Source organism: Misgurnus anguillicaudatus, chromosome 21, assembly GCF_027580225.2.
Source record: "Misgurnus anguillicaudatus chromosome 21, ASM2758022v2, whole genome shotgun sequence".
NCBI classification, from domain to species: domain Eukaryota; kingdom Metazoa; phylum Chordata; class Actinopteri; order Cypriniformes; family Cobitidae; genus Misgurnus; species Misgurnus anguillicaudatus.
The window spans coordinates 2,078,192-2,092,132 of record NC_073357.2 but is presented as its reverse complement, the minus strand read 5'-3'; the positions used below and the strand labels follow the sequence as shown (position 1 = coordinate 2,092,132).

General features: G+C 36.9%; 1 protein-coding gene across 8 annotated transcripts in view; it reads left to right on the top strand.

The window, feature by feature from the left end:
• LOC129414754 (sodium/potassium/calcium exchanger 2-like) overlaps nt 1–9,589 on the top strand; it is a 46,486-nt gene extending 36,897 nt beyond the window's left edge. For all 8 annotated transcript variants that reach the window (XM_055169211.2, XM_055169279.2, XM_055169136.2 and 5 more), the window contains 4 exons: nt 1,815–1,949; nt 2,031–2,120; nt 2,270–2,436; nt 3,553–9,589. In XM_055169211.2, the coding sequence (XP_055025186.1) occupies nt 1,815–1,949; nt 2,031–2,120; nt 2,270–2,436; nt 3,553–3,802 (642 nt within the window). In that variant the 3' untranslated portion in view covers nt 3,803–9,589. The remainder of the gene's footprint in view (nt 1–1,814; nt 1,950–2,030; nt 2,121–2,269; nt 2,437–3,552) is intronic.
• The last annotated feature ends 4,352 nt before the right edge of the window (nt 9,590–13,941 follow it).

Sequence of the window (13,941 nt, the reverse complement as noted above, 5' to 3'; positions counted from 1 at the left end):
GGGTGACATTCAAAACAATTCTCAAATCATCTGAACTCAACAAGCAGCTATTTTTACTCGAGAATGGATAAAGTTGAGCTGAGATGTTGAAATATCCGGCCTGGACTAATAATACATAACTTTCCAAAACATAAAACTTTTTTGTACGTTTACCGAGATGCTGAAGCCTACAATGTAGACGTATTTGCAACATTTAATCGTAGCATTGTAACGTGTTTTTTTTACAGCTACGAAAACGTAAAGTATTTACAAATCTTTCATACCAAAAAGATTGCTGTATAATTTCCCTTTAACCATTTTATCAAAAATGTTACCACCCTACACCAAGCCTTACCCTAAACCTAAACCCTTTATACAAAAATGTAAAAAAATATGTGATTTTATGCAATGTAATGGACAGGAATGTGTAAAAAGTTTTTTTTAACAATATAGCATTTAAAAGATATTTAAGCCGCTAATACAGGCCAAACCAAAACAGTTTATTAAAATCATGTACTGTTATGCATTTACACCAACCGCGTTTCAGGCGTCAAAATCGCGTGTACCGCGCCTAGTTTGCCGCTTGAACAGTTTGAATGCATTCGCACATCTAGAGCGAAGTAGATGCGCGGAAAAAGCTAGCATTTGACACGCGTCAGAGGCAAAATCCGCTTCTTGTGGGAGGGGCAAGTGCTATGCGGTTGTCTGTTTGCAAGATGACATTGATATATTATACATTTCAGTGTGTATTAAAACATAAGTAAATGTATACGTGAATGGGGTACAACCACACTTTGCATAAAAATACACATGTATTCTCATGAGGTCACGTTGATATATCACAAGCATGAGTTGACTAAACTCTCGGTTTATGTGACTTTTCATCATCTTTAAGCTAACAGATTATACAGTCACGCCAGCGTAATGTAGATCATGACTCACCGTAAATTGTGTTTCTGAATGAATATCATTGTTGATCCTGAAACAACATTCCTAACAACCAATCAGATTTTAGAGCTACACTTAAGGTTTGTATTGAGGCATCGCATCATATGACCGACTGTATGGGCTTGAAACTGTTAATGATTTTATTCACTCGCACGTCACTCATCCAACTCAAATTCCCAGCCTCTACAAATCAAGCTGGAACCTCTTAAACTCAATGCCCATCACCATAGTAACCACTTCACATCTCTTAAAGGGGAAAGCACGCACTTTATAATTACACTAATTGTCAACTACACTACGTAGTGCAACCGTTTCCGACACTTGACCTGGTTTCTGACCAGCCTGGAGTGAAATTGATTATAGTGGAGACAAAAGGAGCTTAGCTTTTGTTGCGGTTTTGTCTCAGTGACTTCCATCGCTGCCGTGATGCAGCTGACAGCTCGTCTCAGAGGATCTCGACTGCGATCGCTGTAACGCTGCAGGTGCACAAAAGCTCTCACTTACACCCTCAGCCGGGCGATGATGGGGAACGGGGCTTTGGGTTTACAGCCGCCTGTACATATGGCATGTTCTGACAAGATCGCTGTTATCCCACAGGATTTGCACGACCTTTAATTGGAGATACAGGGAAGCAATCGAATGTGTTGAGTATTGTGTGTGTGTGTGTGTGTGTGCACCCAGAGGATCATTGCATGGCTCAGAGGTTTCGCTTTATCATTGCTCTGAAAACCTGAGAGTTATGTTACAAGTAGATGTGATGGGACTGTGATCTATCCAAGAAAAACAGACTTCAAAATCTACATTTTGACTGTGACTGTCTGTGTGGTGCTTTGAAATGTCACATAGTTTACTTTTCCTACATAAACAGCTATTTTTACTCCGAACAGGGTGAAGAAGAGGATGAGGAAGATCAGCCTCTTAGCCTGTCATGGCCCGAGAGCTGCCGTAAGCGTTTCACGTATCTCTTCCTACTACCCATCATCATTCCTCTCTGGATAACTCTGCCAGATGTGAGGAAGCCGGTGAGTACTTAAAGACTTGTGCTGAGTTGAGTTGACACGACACTGATACGACTGTGACATCTTCATGTGCTTTATCTTCAGAGTGCCAAGAAGTTCTTTCCCATCACTTTCCTGGGGGCCATTTGCTGGATCGCAGGCTTCTCGTACCTGATGGTCTGGTGGGCTCACCAGGTAAGACAGAAAATAATAATCAATAAGTTGAAAGTCATTGAAGGGTTATTTTCATCTAAGTAGTGTTTACACAAACTGCTCTTATGTACATCGCAAGCTACTACTGAGGACAGAAACAGGACCATGTGTTGTGTGTTCTTGCGCTACAGGTTGGAGAAACTATAGGCATCACAGAAGAAATCATGGGACTGACCATTCTAGCGGCTGGAACCTCAATCCCTGATCTCATCACCAGTGTCATAGTGGCACGCAAGGGTCTGGGGGACATGGCCGTCTCCAGCTCTGTTGGCTCCAACATATTTGACATTACTGTGGGGTAAGACTTCCAGATATGCTCACCTACACATGCACAATATGGAACTAGAGTTCGGGAATGACTTGGTGTGGCTCAGTTCGCTTTTCCGCTGCAGTTTAGTACCGCTTCAAAGTGTGTGGGATTATAGACTTATTGTTGGTTTCAGCATGTGGATACAAGCGAATTTGAGAACTCGTAAAGCAAAGCTTCACAAGGGTAAACGAATCGTGCATTTAGCAATGATGTTAGTAGTGACGAATCTCTCTGACCAATTAGTGATCTCCAGTGTTTATATATCCAATTTAAAGCTGATTTCACACTGCCAGCGAATAGCAAAGGCGGTGATGCTAACTCATTCGTTTCAATGGAAGCTTGCTGATTTCACACGACAGGATTGACAGTCACCGTTGGAGACAGAAAGTGGGCATGTCCAGCTACGTAACAAAATTGAGAACAGTTCAACCTTATGCAAATGATGAGTGACTTTCGGGAGAGACAACCAATGAGAGTGAAGCAGTGGAGTTCACGTGATCCGTCTTTTGTCATGTACTAAGAGGACGGTTACGAATTTGTTAGTAGGACAACCAGAATTAGGAACGCCTCCTAATGACCATATTGAAGGAGACTAGCGACACACAATCGCAAACACAGTTGGTGTCGGTATGGCTCACTTTGAGCCTCTACCCAGGTGGGTACGAGGTACTGTACAGTACACAGTGAAAACCCCACCAAAAATGAGCTGTACCGAGCAGTGGAAAAGTGCCAATAGACCTTGACATACAAGACAATCCCAAAATGCATTGCATCAAGCCTGGTATTTTTTTAAATCAGTTCAGTAAAGCTGCTTAGAAATACAACATAAACAATATAAATTAATTTTACTTGACTTAGGAGGTTGCATCTGAGGTTAGGCTGGTTTGGTGCTGATCTAGCCAGTGGGCCAGCATATTCAAGATATGAATAGTTAAGAGTTGGTCAATCAAGAGGTCTTGTTAGTTAGGAAGACCTGGTGGGCAGTATCTAAAGACTCTGCTCTTTCACCAGGGTTATACGTGTAGGCAGTAGCTATTGTAAGAATGTTTTGGTACAGAGCTATGGTATTTTCTTTTCTAATCTTCAGAAGTCTTCGTTTCCCAGGTTACCGCTCCCTTGGCTGCTGTACTCTTTAATAAACAATTTGAATCCAGTGAGGGTGAGCAGCAACGGCCTGTTCTGTGCCATCGTTCTACTCTTCATCATGCTCATCTTCGTCATCATCTCCATCGCCGCCTGTAAGTGGAAAATGAGCAAGCTGCTGGGCTTCATCATGTTCGTGCTCTATCTTGTCTTCCTGGTGGTCAGCGTCCTGTTGGAGGACAAGGTGATCGTCTGCCCCGTCTCTATCTAGCACACGCGTGCGCATGCGACTTCGTGAAGATAAAGACTCTTCATGCAAGTATGTACTCGGTGACTTTACCTCACCTCTGTTTGCCCAACATGACCTCCATCCAGCTCCGTTGAAGCACAGGTGTTTGAATCATGTTTTGGTGATTCGGCACAAATCTGGATCAATTCACTGTTTTACTATTTGGTGTCTTGTGTTAAAGGCACAATATGTAAGACTTTTGTAATGTCCAAAAACGCTTGCACCACAAAGTTGTGTACTTACATTATTCCAAAAGTTCCCAAAGATTTGTTAATCCATTAATGATGTATGTCTCTGGATCCCCATCGTTCCACTCTTCTTCATAGCGTCATAAAGCTTCACCTTCATTATCCTTGTGAAAATGCGACGTGTAGCGGTGAAAACGTACATATTGTGCCTTTAAAGAGGTTGGTTTGAACCTCTGTAAAGTGTCATTCATTGCAGGATTGGAGCTGTAACGGTACACTAAACTGAGAGTCAGAGCTGCTAAAATATACAAACTCATTTCACATGGATCATCATTTCTACTGTAACATTAAAAGATGACAATTCTGTCTCTTGTTAAATAGTGTTTAAGCAAATCAAGCAGATATTTATATTACACAATGTTTCAAATATTGTGTTTCTGTGTTTTAGTATCTCTGCAGGGTACATTAAGGATTTATAATCAAACAGACGTTTGGTCATTTCTCAGTCTCTCGATCATGCTGTGAACATGCGGCAACTATCGACTAATAGACTTCACTCCATATACAGAAACAGTTTTAGCTTTCATTTGTCTTTCACGTTCAAGTAAATGTGATAAAAAGGATTTTTTTTTGCCTATTATGCAACTTTAACAATTCCCATATACTTGAATGTTTACGTATTTATTGATTTAAAGGTGCACTGTGTATCTTTGAAAAGGATCTCTTGACAGAAATGCAATATAATAAACATAACTATATTATTAGTGGTGTATAAAGACCTTACATAATGAACTATATTCTTGTTATTACCTTAGAATGAGCCCATTATATTTACATACACCGCGGGTCTCCTTACATGAAAGTTGCCGTCATGTTTCTACAGTCGAACAGCTCTACGTATAAAGCGTGGTTTGGTCACTACATTGTCTCAGACAGTGACGTGTTCGTCCTGTGGTGGCTACTAATAATGCGCGGGTTGGGTTTTTTCCCACTGCAAATAAAGTGACAATTTCTTTACCCGCCAGGTTATGAGATGACCCGCGTATCACTAGTGGCTACCGTAGCTGCTCTATGCGTTTCGAAAGCGAGGGGTGAGCGATGGACTAACTGTGCTTTCACAACAGACACGGAATAGCGGCAGAAATTTGCTATTTTCGCGCATAGTTGGGCCCTTGAACATTTTAAAAGTGAAAGTCGCGTATGAAATTCTAGTCATTCGAGACATGAGAGGGGCTTATATAGCTCAAATTGTGTAAACTTACCAGATTGTTCGACCTCCTTACTCTTTCAAACAAGATCCTTTGAATTCCTGTAAAAGTATGAAGATGTCGCGTGTAGTGATGATGATTGTCCTCCATTATGTTTTGTTTTCGCTTCCTGTAACCACATCACTGCTAGAGCAAGCTCCTGATTGGTTAACGCTGCGCGAAAATCCGCCAAAGTTCATATTTTCAACTCAACACTCAATTCGTCAGTTTGCGGCACGCCCTTCGCGCTTACTGCGCCGCAGGATGCCTATTCGCATCTTAGCATTGACTTAACATGTAAATTACTTGAGCTTGCCGCCTCTTCTGCGTCTGGTGTGAACGCACCATAAGTCATTGGTTACAATATGCAACCTCACCACTAGGTGCCGCTAAAATTCACACACTGCACCTTTAGTTATGTCATATTTTATTTACACATTATTCCTGATCAAGTTTAGTGAACCGTTACATCCCTAGCTCCAAAAAACTAAATAAAACAACAACACAGTGAATGTTTATTAACTGGTATGTTTGAGATGAAACAGATGCATGTGATCATGAGTTGATGAATGTTTTTATTACACGTTAATATTAGTGACGCCCCCAACTAACATCTCAGTGTTTTATTCTGTCATCTAATGTTTCACAAGCTCTCATCTGTTGGCTTATAAGGGCACTGGTGAGGTAACACGGCTCTGTGGTTTGGCCGATTTAAAGCCTGTAAAATTGATTTGCAGCCAGTCTTTATCGGAAAAGGCGATAACCAAAGTGGCAAATAACATTTGAGGGTTTAAATGGACCTAGATCACCATACTAAAATGATTTATTTTTATTTATTTTGGAAAATGTATTTATTTTGTCTTTTTTATTTATAATTCTTGTGTGTCAAGATGCCAAGAAAAATGCACGATTTGCTGAACCTGGTGTATGATACCTTCATCTGTACACAATGAAGTTCAACTTTTTTCAGTTTTAAAGGATTTTATTATTTTATTTGTTTGATTTGACTGTATAGTTTTTAGATGAAGCCGCAGTATTGACTGTGGTCGTACACCATTAACTTTCTTAGTAACGCACGACAAGATTAAACAAGTGAACAAAATAACATGCATGTTGCTTCCCAAAGTATAAAAACAATCTTATTATTTATTTGTTTATTGAAAAAAATCATGTGAGATAATATTATAAACGGGGCAAGGGACACGTGTAGGTGCTTATAGACTATAGTGAAGTGTTGAAAAAACATTTAGACATATTATAGGCACTCTAAGCTGCTTAAACGATATGCAGTGATTTCTCTGTGTATTTGGACTGAAACTCAGCCCGGACAGAAATTCTTTATTCTAAAGTAGACACAAATACATGCATGGAAATGTGTAGCTTAATTTAAGATAACCTGTGCTCATTGCTTTAAACACAAGACATTTGCCTGAAGATCTGAAAAATATATAGTCTTTTGGTTACAAAGGAGTGTTAATGTATTAGCACAGTCTAAAGTTATACTAGATATGTAAAATCACGTGCATTTATGAATAAAGGTGCTTTAGGATTTTATCTTTATAATCTGTACAGACACACATGAACTTATATAGATATTACACCCACTAATAAACTCAATAGTACAGTAGCATCACATTTCTGTGATCCATTATTTTGTTTTTTTAAAGGGGCAGGCCTATATTAAAACCTATGAGGATTAGGGCCAAGCAAAAATTAAAAAATAAAACCATCTCGAGATTAAAGTCATTATAATTTGAGATTTAACTAGTAGTGTTTATAGAAATATTCTAAATAAAAAAATATTCTGATATAAAAGTCGTAATATTTTGAGAACAAAGTCGTAATATTTTGAGAATAAAGTCAATATAATGAGAACAAATTTGTAATATTTTAAGAATTAAGTCAAAACACTGCAAAAAAATGACTTTCTCACTTAGCATTTTGGTCTTGTTTTAACTACAAATATAAAAAAATCTTAAATTAAGATGCATTTCTGATGAGCAAAATGACCTACGAAAATAAGTCTAGTTTTTAGACAAAATATATAAAATGTAGGTGAATTTGTGCTTAAAACAAGCAAACATATATGCCAATGGGGCGAGAAAAAAAATAGCTTTTTTTCTTAAAAGCTTAATTCAAGAAAAGATTTCTCTCCCCATTGGCAGATATTTTTGCTTGTTTTAAGCACAAATCCACTTACTTTTATATTTTAGCATCTGAAAAGCTGACATACCTGCCTTGTTAATATAACAATATAGGAGATGTGCTTACAATCTAAATGCAACAAGCAAATGTTTACTTTATGTAAAAATTATTGACATTATTATAAAATATAACAACTTTATTCACAAAACCTCACGACTTCGTTCTCGAAATATTCTGACATTTATTCTCGTTATATTGACTTTATTCTAGCAATATTAATACATTATTTGACTTATTTTGACTTTTTTTTCTCGAAAAACTACTTGTTTAATCTGGCATTATAATGACTTTAATCTCACAGTGTTTTAATTTTAGCTTGGCCCTAATCCTCCTTGGTAAAAACCCATTGCTTTCTTTATATTTGTTAACAAATAATTTGATGTCTGATCACCACACTGTACCATACTGCCCTCTGGTGGCTTTTTCAAATAACTTTTCATTATTTTATATTATGTAGAACTGCATTTAACGGCTGGATTCACTCAGCTGTGCATAAATCACATCTGCAGTCATCAGATTTTATTAATAGTGAGGTGTGAATGTCAACAAAGCAACAGATCGAAGTGTTCGGATCATGTAAAAGTGCTTAACTTTTGATGCGTTCAACGGATGATATTAAAGGGAATGTAAGTGATATAAGCAATGTAGCTGTTTCTAGACATTTGAAATTGTAAAGCTTTACTATCCTGATCTCTCAAACACCATCAGTATTTATTTTCCTCATCAGCAGCTGTTTTTTCATATTATTTTGTATTTGATTTTAAAGTTATATATAATTTTTCTTACAAGAGGGCTTTAGAACTATTCAAGTGCTTTACCCTGTTTTACCATGTTCATGTGGGCTACACTGCTAAAAAAGGACTTTCTTGCTTAGTATTTGTGCATTGTTTTCAGTGCAAATCTAAAAATTCTTAAATTAAGATGCTGAGCAAAATGACCTCGGAAGAAAATCTATTTTTTTGACAAAAAATTACATTTAAAAAACATTTAAGTAAATTTGTGCTTAAAATAAGCAAATAAATCTACCAATGGTGTAAGAAAAATAAGTTTACTTTATCCTCACCCCACTGGCAGATTGTTTTGCTTGTTTTAAGATTTACTTAAATTAGATTTTTTTTGTCCAAATACTAGATTTCTTTTCTTGTGTCATTTTGCTTATCAAGAAAATCTTAATTTAAGAATTTTTAGATATTTGTAGTGCTGTCACAATGATTAAATAATCGTCTCATAGCGATTGTTTGACCTAATCATGATGATTTCAGATCACCGCAATGATTGCACATCTCTCTAAAAAACACAAGGGGGAGCTGTGTGCCTGTATAAACGAGACCGCATCAGATTACTTTTAAATGTGTGTTATTTGTATTAATATTTACTGCCAGGTAAACCTTGCCAAAGATTTAATTTAAATAATCACAACAATATGTGAAAAATATTTCATAAACAAATAAAATTTTTTATGAGAATTAAATTTCAAAGCAATAAAATAGGAAATTAATCGTCATAATCGTCAAAGCACTAAAACAGGCAATTAATCGCCATAATTGTCACAATTTATTAGACAATTAACCGCCAGCCAAATTTCATAATCGTGACAGCCTTAGATATTTGTACTAAAAACAAGACAAAAATACTAAGAAAGTCATTTTCTGCAGTGTAATGATTATTTTTAGTTGCTCTTTTGTTTGTTTAAATCCCATTGATTTGCACTTTGCATTCGATGTGTTTGCTTTTTCTTGCTCATCTCTTATTTGTGGTTTGTGTTTGTTTTTAATGATGTTTAATTTTAAAGCTCGCCCTGAATTTTTGAAATCATGAAATCCAAAGTGTGCAGAGTTTTCATGCAGTAATTACATACAGACAGACAGTTTGTAGGGACTCGCTGTAAGGTTTGATTCAGTTCTCTTCCTGGCTCCATAGTTGTCTTTCTTTAAGAGTATATATAACAGCACTTTTCTACTAATTCACATCTGATTCACAGCATGTTGAATGTTTCATTTCCCTTGTGTTCATGTGAATCATTTCAAATGTACAGATATACAGGCACTAATACAATTGTACAATCAGAGTATAGAGAATCTCTTTATGTAAATGCAATGTAATAAATGAAATAAAGGCACATATAAGGACATGTGTTTGTGGTTAATGAAGTTTTTTATGAAATTAACAGCTGCCAAAATCTTAATAAAACACACACTCGCCTGTCTCATTTCTTTATTAAAGCGATATGGCTGGAGTAGGAGTGTGATATACTGTATGGCTATGAGGTACTGGCTGGATAAGGCTCTTAGGCTCAGCCAATCAGATTGGAGAACCTGCAAGAACTGTTGTATAATCTGCAAACATTGCTTTTAACTTGGTCCTCTTGTAAATCACCTGCGGATCATTTTCATCAAGATTATTGTTTAGTTATAATATAAAACATGTGCGTAATAACTAGAAAAAGAAATGGTAATGTAGATGAATGTTTTGATATTATTATTTATGCTTTATTGTAATTAATGACTAATATTAACAATCATATTAAAAATGTATGCGTTAGTTCATGTTTAGTTTTTTAAAACTGTAGGAAGCAAAGTGTGTTTTAAAGGACACCAATTATGCCCATTTTTACAAGATGTCTCTAAAGTTTTAGTAAAAAATACCCCACAGATCATTTATTATAGCATGTCCAAAATGCGCCTATTGCGTAGGAGCAAAAACTTGCTGGTTTTGTGTCTGTACCTTTAAATGCAAATTAGCTCCTCACTCCCTTAACAAATAGTGAGTGCATCGGTTAAAAATAGATTTGATTTCTGTGAATACTGTTTATAGAGACAATAGTATTGAAATATTATGGACCGCATACAACTCGCTGATGGTGGTTACTGTGGTAATGCAGGACTGTCAGTCAGTAGCCGTGGGCGGGGCTTTGTCAGTGTGATGTCACATTAACAGAAGAATCAAAACAGCATGTCTAATGAGACTCTATTAGTTTAATGGGGATTGAACCTTGTAAACGTGGATTTTGCAAAATAGGTGCCATTTAAAATGCTAAGAAGAAGATTTTTTTTGTTCCAGTCAATTACACCACAGTAACAAATAACTCATAGATATTACAAGCATGGTGAAAATGGTTGATGAAAACCAAATGATGGTTTTATTTGTAGATGCAGATTGTTTTGTTGTTAAACAGTAACTAGTTAAATATTCACTTTGTTTTGGTCATCAGTGTGTTTTTACTGTGTCAGTACAAAATACAATCTTCTAAAATTATTTGTTAAAAATACATTTAAGGATGCTTAATGAAAGGCATTACAGCTCAAATGGAATGGTAATATATTATGAAAATGAAAAGGTGTGATGTTCTGCACAACAACAACAAAAGTCATTTAAACTAGGCTTCACTTCTTGTATGAGGTGTCTGTCAGTTGTCTTATCTAATGGCGATTGGCATTTGTATTTGTTTAACAAAATCTGCAGCAAATCTTTCTCTGATATGACCATAAGAGATGGACGTGTTGTAAGACTGACACCAAATGGCTGAATCAAGAGGGAAAACGAACCCGCTGTTTAAATCCTGTTTACCAAGTAGGTACAAATTTGCTTATATTATGAAATAATTTAAATCTGCATCAGCTGTTGGGTTGATCGGGTGTTTTTGTGAAGAAATTCGTGTTTTTGCATTTTATTCAAAAAAGGAGATGCAAAATAGCAGCATAAGGGGCCAGTCACACCAAAAGCGCTTTAAACGCTTGCAAACGCAAGGCGCGACGCACTGCCTTTTTTAAAAAAAAGAGCAGTGCGACACGGCTTTTCATATTGCTAAGCAGGGGCGCCGTTAGCAATTTTGGGCCCTATGAAAGAATAGGAGGTCTGCCCCCAGTGCCCCCCACCATTTCGCACCAAACATACAACATGCAATTTAATAATACAGAACTATTTCTTTTGCTATTGTTTTGACCACAATTAACCATATTTATAGAGACTTACAATGTCTGCAGCTAAGATAATTATGTGCAATGTAAATTTAATTGAAAAATACAGTAATCAAATAATCAGAGAAAATTCAACATTATTAAACATAGATTAAAGATAATTGTGACCCAATTAATAAGATAATTGGTTATTTGTGGTTTACTGTTTTCCACATAAAATCATCCTACATAATGTAAAGAACATTTTGTGAAAATATAAACTTGATATCTTTAATGTTGACTGAGTAATGTCATGTCAGCGATTGAAATCATAGTGAAATTAATGCTTGAAATCAAACTGTGATGCTTTTATCTCACAATAAGATTTTAGGCTTTAGTCTGATTTTCAGAGGTCAGTCACAGTGACATATACTGTATACTTCAGCTGTTACACACATCAATGACATTGTAACATTTAGCATCTTTTCTATACAGTTACCTTATGTCTCAAATAAGACTGGGTCAAAAACGCTTGACCAAAGCTTATATTATAATTATTAGCATTATTTATAAGGTGAAGAACAGGTTTCACACACCAGCAGCTACACTAAAGCAAAAATAACAACAGATCATTGAAACCGAGAAAACAGCTATGCTCTTAAATGAGTCTTCAGACTGTTTATTAATCAACGGGACTCTAAAATGAAATGAATGACAACTATAGCAGATTACGACAGATTACCATTGATTTCTTAAAGCTATTGCAAGGTGAGAAGCTTTAATGTACATAACTGGACTAGTTTAGTCTTCATTGCATTTCAGTTTATCACAATCAACTCGATTCACGACTGCATAAAAATCCTTCCTTGGCATATTGCGTTACAAAACATTAGAGTGTGTAACCGATCGCATTTGTAGTTTACGTTAATTAGCTTATACGGGCTACGTTAATTAAAACAGCTTATAAGGGCTGACCTCGCGTTAGAATCATAACATAAAACAGGGAACGTAAATCACCTTGTTTATTTTTAAACTGAGGTGAACAAAGCGAAGACTTTACAGTGGAAAGAAAACTGCATTGTATTGCTCCCAGCGTCACATTGTGTAAACTGCATTTATAGTAAGGAAGTGCACATATGCAGATATCATAGCAAATAGCAGTAAATACACACACCTTGCTCTCTTGTGAAGTTCACTCTGCACTGTGAGTCCGTGGCGTGGATTAAAGAAGGCGCTAAAACGCAGAGTAAAGACGGGGCGGAGCTAAGAGGGCTCAGCTTAAAGGGGGTTGCGTTTGCGGCACTGTCCTTGGCTGGGGCCCCAAAAAATTCATGGGCCCTTAGAATCGTCCTAACTTTTCCCCCCTTTACGGCGCCCCTGTTGCTAAGCAACCACCGAGTCAGCTGTCTTGTCAATCAAATATTTTTTGCTGTTAACTGTCATATTAGCAGAAACTTTAAAAAGAGGGTGCTTGCTCTGACCTTGTTTGAGGGTGAGAGGTGCACAAACACACAGGAGAGAGTGAGCGAGTGGTGTCCGGTTCTTCAAAGCAACTGTTAACTTCCCTCCCCACAACGTAAGGCCCGCCTCTCCCCTCATTCGATTGGACAATGGAAACCGCTTCTCCGCTCTCAGCGCTCCTTCAAAAACGCGTGCGCGGCAGGCGGCAAAAAACCGCAAGGCGCTCGGCGCGCAAAAACAGCGCGCAAACGCGCCCTGCCCATAGAATATCATTCAAAAAAGGGCCCTGCAACTGCCATAAACGCTTTTGGTGTGACTGGCCCCTTAGCCTATAATTTTGTTTAAGTGGTGATGATGACATAAAAGAGGTCTTTGCATCATAAATACATCCTGTCAGCTTTATAGCTCAAAACATTTTCTCATTAAAAGAAAAAAATGCAATTATGCAATTGTTACAAAAATAGTTCAACGTCAATATTGATGGCATGGGCAATTTCACTAGCTACATCACTACCACACCTACTTTCATATCATTGTATACTTAAACCCGTTGACTGGAATTCAGTCTGAGTAGCAAATAACATTTAGATCGCAATGTCACCATGGCTGAAGAAAACAAGCATCTTTATACAGCTTTCGAAGAACTGACTGTTTATTTTTAACAAATAAGTTTTCTTAGTCATGTCAGTCCTGAGCTACATTTTACCAACTCAACTATTAGTAAAATCAATATCACAGATAAAAACATTAATAATGAATCAAATGCTATTATAATGTAAAAAATCTAATCTACTGCAATTCAAAACATGCTGACATACTGCAAATTCCAAAATGGCATCCATGCTTGAGCCTTACTGTAATAGAGTACATTCACTTTCTTTCAAGGACACTGCTGTTTCGAGCTTGTTGAACACACATACTGTAAGGTCAATGTTGTGTTTATGAATTTGCTTACAGTAGTGATGATAGCTTTCACGGTAAACCAACTTTAGCCTGCTGTGGATAGCTAATGTTAGCTAAAGTGGTTGGGATGAACAAAAAAAATTCCAATCCTGATTTTTTTCAAATACATAGACTTTCTGCAGGTCGTACACAAACATAAATAGTTTGTATTTTCACTCACT